We start from the raw sequence: 1,877 nt of genomic DNA, 5'->3' as shown, positions 1-1,877 counted from the left end.
TACTACTTTATATATTGCTCTCTTGCTTATTGAAATGAAAATACAACAAAGTCTTTATAAAGACCCAAGATACTACTATTCTAGGAATTAAGATGCAACTGAGTTCTATTAAAAGACCACTAACCTCTTGGCCTTTCCACTACAAGAACTTTTTATTTGTCCACTGACTTCTAAATTAAAACTCATTTAAAAAATTAAACACATACTTCATACTCTCTTTTATAGAATTATTAAGTAGAGTTGATTTTTGCAAAATCAAGAGTCTTTTTTCCATCATGAGAACTCCTAAAGTAGTTGTCCATATAATCCTGCCACAAGACATCTCTATAACCAGCAAATCCATCTTTCTTCACCAATTCTGGAAATGGGCCAATCCTCTCAGTAAACATAGGAAGACTGAACATTGGAACTGATACTCTTGATTGTGTGGAAGTTGTCAGTACTCTATGTTCAGCACTTTTATATTTTCCATTGCTAAGTACCTTCAAGTAAAATACAAAAGGATTATTAGTTATGATGCAAAGTACATTAGTACAATTTTAAGATTTTAACTATGTCGTATTTTTTGATTTAAAGATATATCAAACCTCTAAAGCATCACCAACATTGATGACTAAAGCTTCCTGGATTGGAGGAATTTCAAGCCACACTTCTTTTTCATCATTACTCTCATCTTCCGATTTAACATGCAATCCACCAATTCCATCTTGAAGAAGAATTGTGATAGTTCCTGAGTCTGAGTGACGCACTGTACCGGCGGTGAGTTCTGGATTTGGACATGCTGGATAGTAGTTCATGTTAACCATCTTCGTACCAATAAGACTCTCCATTTTTGACTCATCTAGTTTCACTCCAAGTTTATCAATTAATATTTTTAATAAGTCTCTCGCTATCTTGGATGATAACTTCAAATATTCAAGTGCAAATTCCCTGCAAATTGAGAGAAATAAATAATTCAACAAAACCTATAATGTCTAATATGTATGCTATATTAGATTGGACTTACTTGCATATATTAGGCCAATGTTGAAGAGCATCTTCATCACAACTATAAACCATATTGATATAATCTTTCCATTCCAACACTTTTTCTAACTCAGGTACAAAGCTAGTTTTATATCTCGTATTACTCGCACTATTGCGGTAAATAACTTTCTCCTCTGGTGGCAAGTTGAAGAAAGAGTGTGTTGAATCTTTAAGTGATTCCAACAACTCGGGAGGAACACAATGATTCACTACTTGAAAGAATCCAAGTGTCTCAGCAGCTCTAACAATTTCATCCACCACTTTTTCATGTTCTGGCCCATTGAGTTTTGATAAATCAATAGGTTGAATTTCACATGGTTTTGAGTTTAGTTTGTTGATTCTGTTGTTTATGGGTTGTATGTATATTTTTGACATAAGGACTAATATGACTTGATTAAATTTAGCAAAAAATTAAATAGATACTATTTTTTATTTATGAATTTATTTGACCTCTCCAACTTTTGTGAGGAACTAAAATACTAAAATAGTTCTTTACCTTAAAATAAAAGAACAAAGCACAAAAAGTAAAAGAAAATTACACAAAATTCAAACACAAAAATTTGTATTGATAATATCAAAAAATGATATATTTGTAAAGACTAATCATATAATTAAACCTTAAGTAATTAATCTTTCAAAATAAAAAAATATTCATTTGAATTCTTTCATAGTAGCTATCATTCTTCGTACATTTCTATGTCTCGATACCTATCGTGAAGGTGATGTGGGATGAGACGCGTCCTGAGGAAGCTACTTGGGAGCTTGAGTCAGAGATGCGGGAATCCTATCCTCACTTATTTTGGTAAGTTTTTGAATTCGAGGACGAATTCTATTTAAGGGGGAAGAATGTA

The 1,877-nt window shown here is 32.1% G+C and overlaps 1 protein-coding gene across 1 annotated transcript; it reads right to left on the bottom strand.

Annotated features, from left to right (window-relative positions):
* On the bottom strand, window positions 1-1,401 carry LOC131596845 (scopoletin 8-hydroxylase-like). The gene is made up of 3 exons (XM_058869582.1): window positions 1,007-1,401; window positions 588-930; window positions 1-482 (listed from the first exon to the last, which is right to left on the bottom strand). The coding sequence occupies exons 1-3, from the start codon at window positions 1,399-1,401 to the stop codon at window positions 231-233; spliced, it is 990 nt and encodes a 329-aa protein (XP_058725565.1). The 3' UTR covers window positions 1-230.
* Between the last annotated feature and the right edge of the window lie 476 nt (window positions 1,402-1,877).

This window comes from Vicia villosa, linkage group LG4 (genome assembly GCF_029867415.1).
Source record: "Vicia villosa cultivar HV-30 ecotype Madison, WI linkage group LG4, Vvil1.0, whole genome shotgun sequence".
Taxonomy (NCBI): Eukaryota; Viridiplantae; Streptophyta; class Magnoliopsida; order Fabales; family Fabaceae; genus Vicia; species Vicia villosa.
Note: the sequence above shows the minus strand (reverse complement) of the source record. Positions and strands in the feature narration are given on the sequence as shown.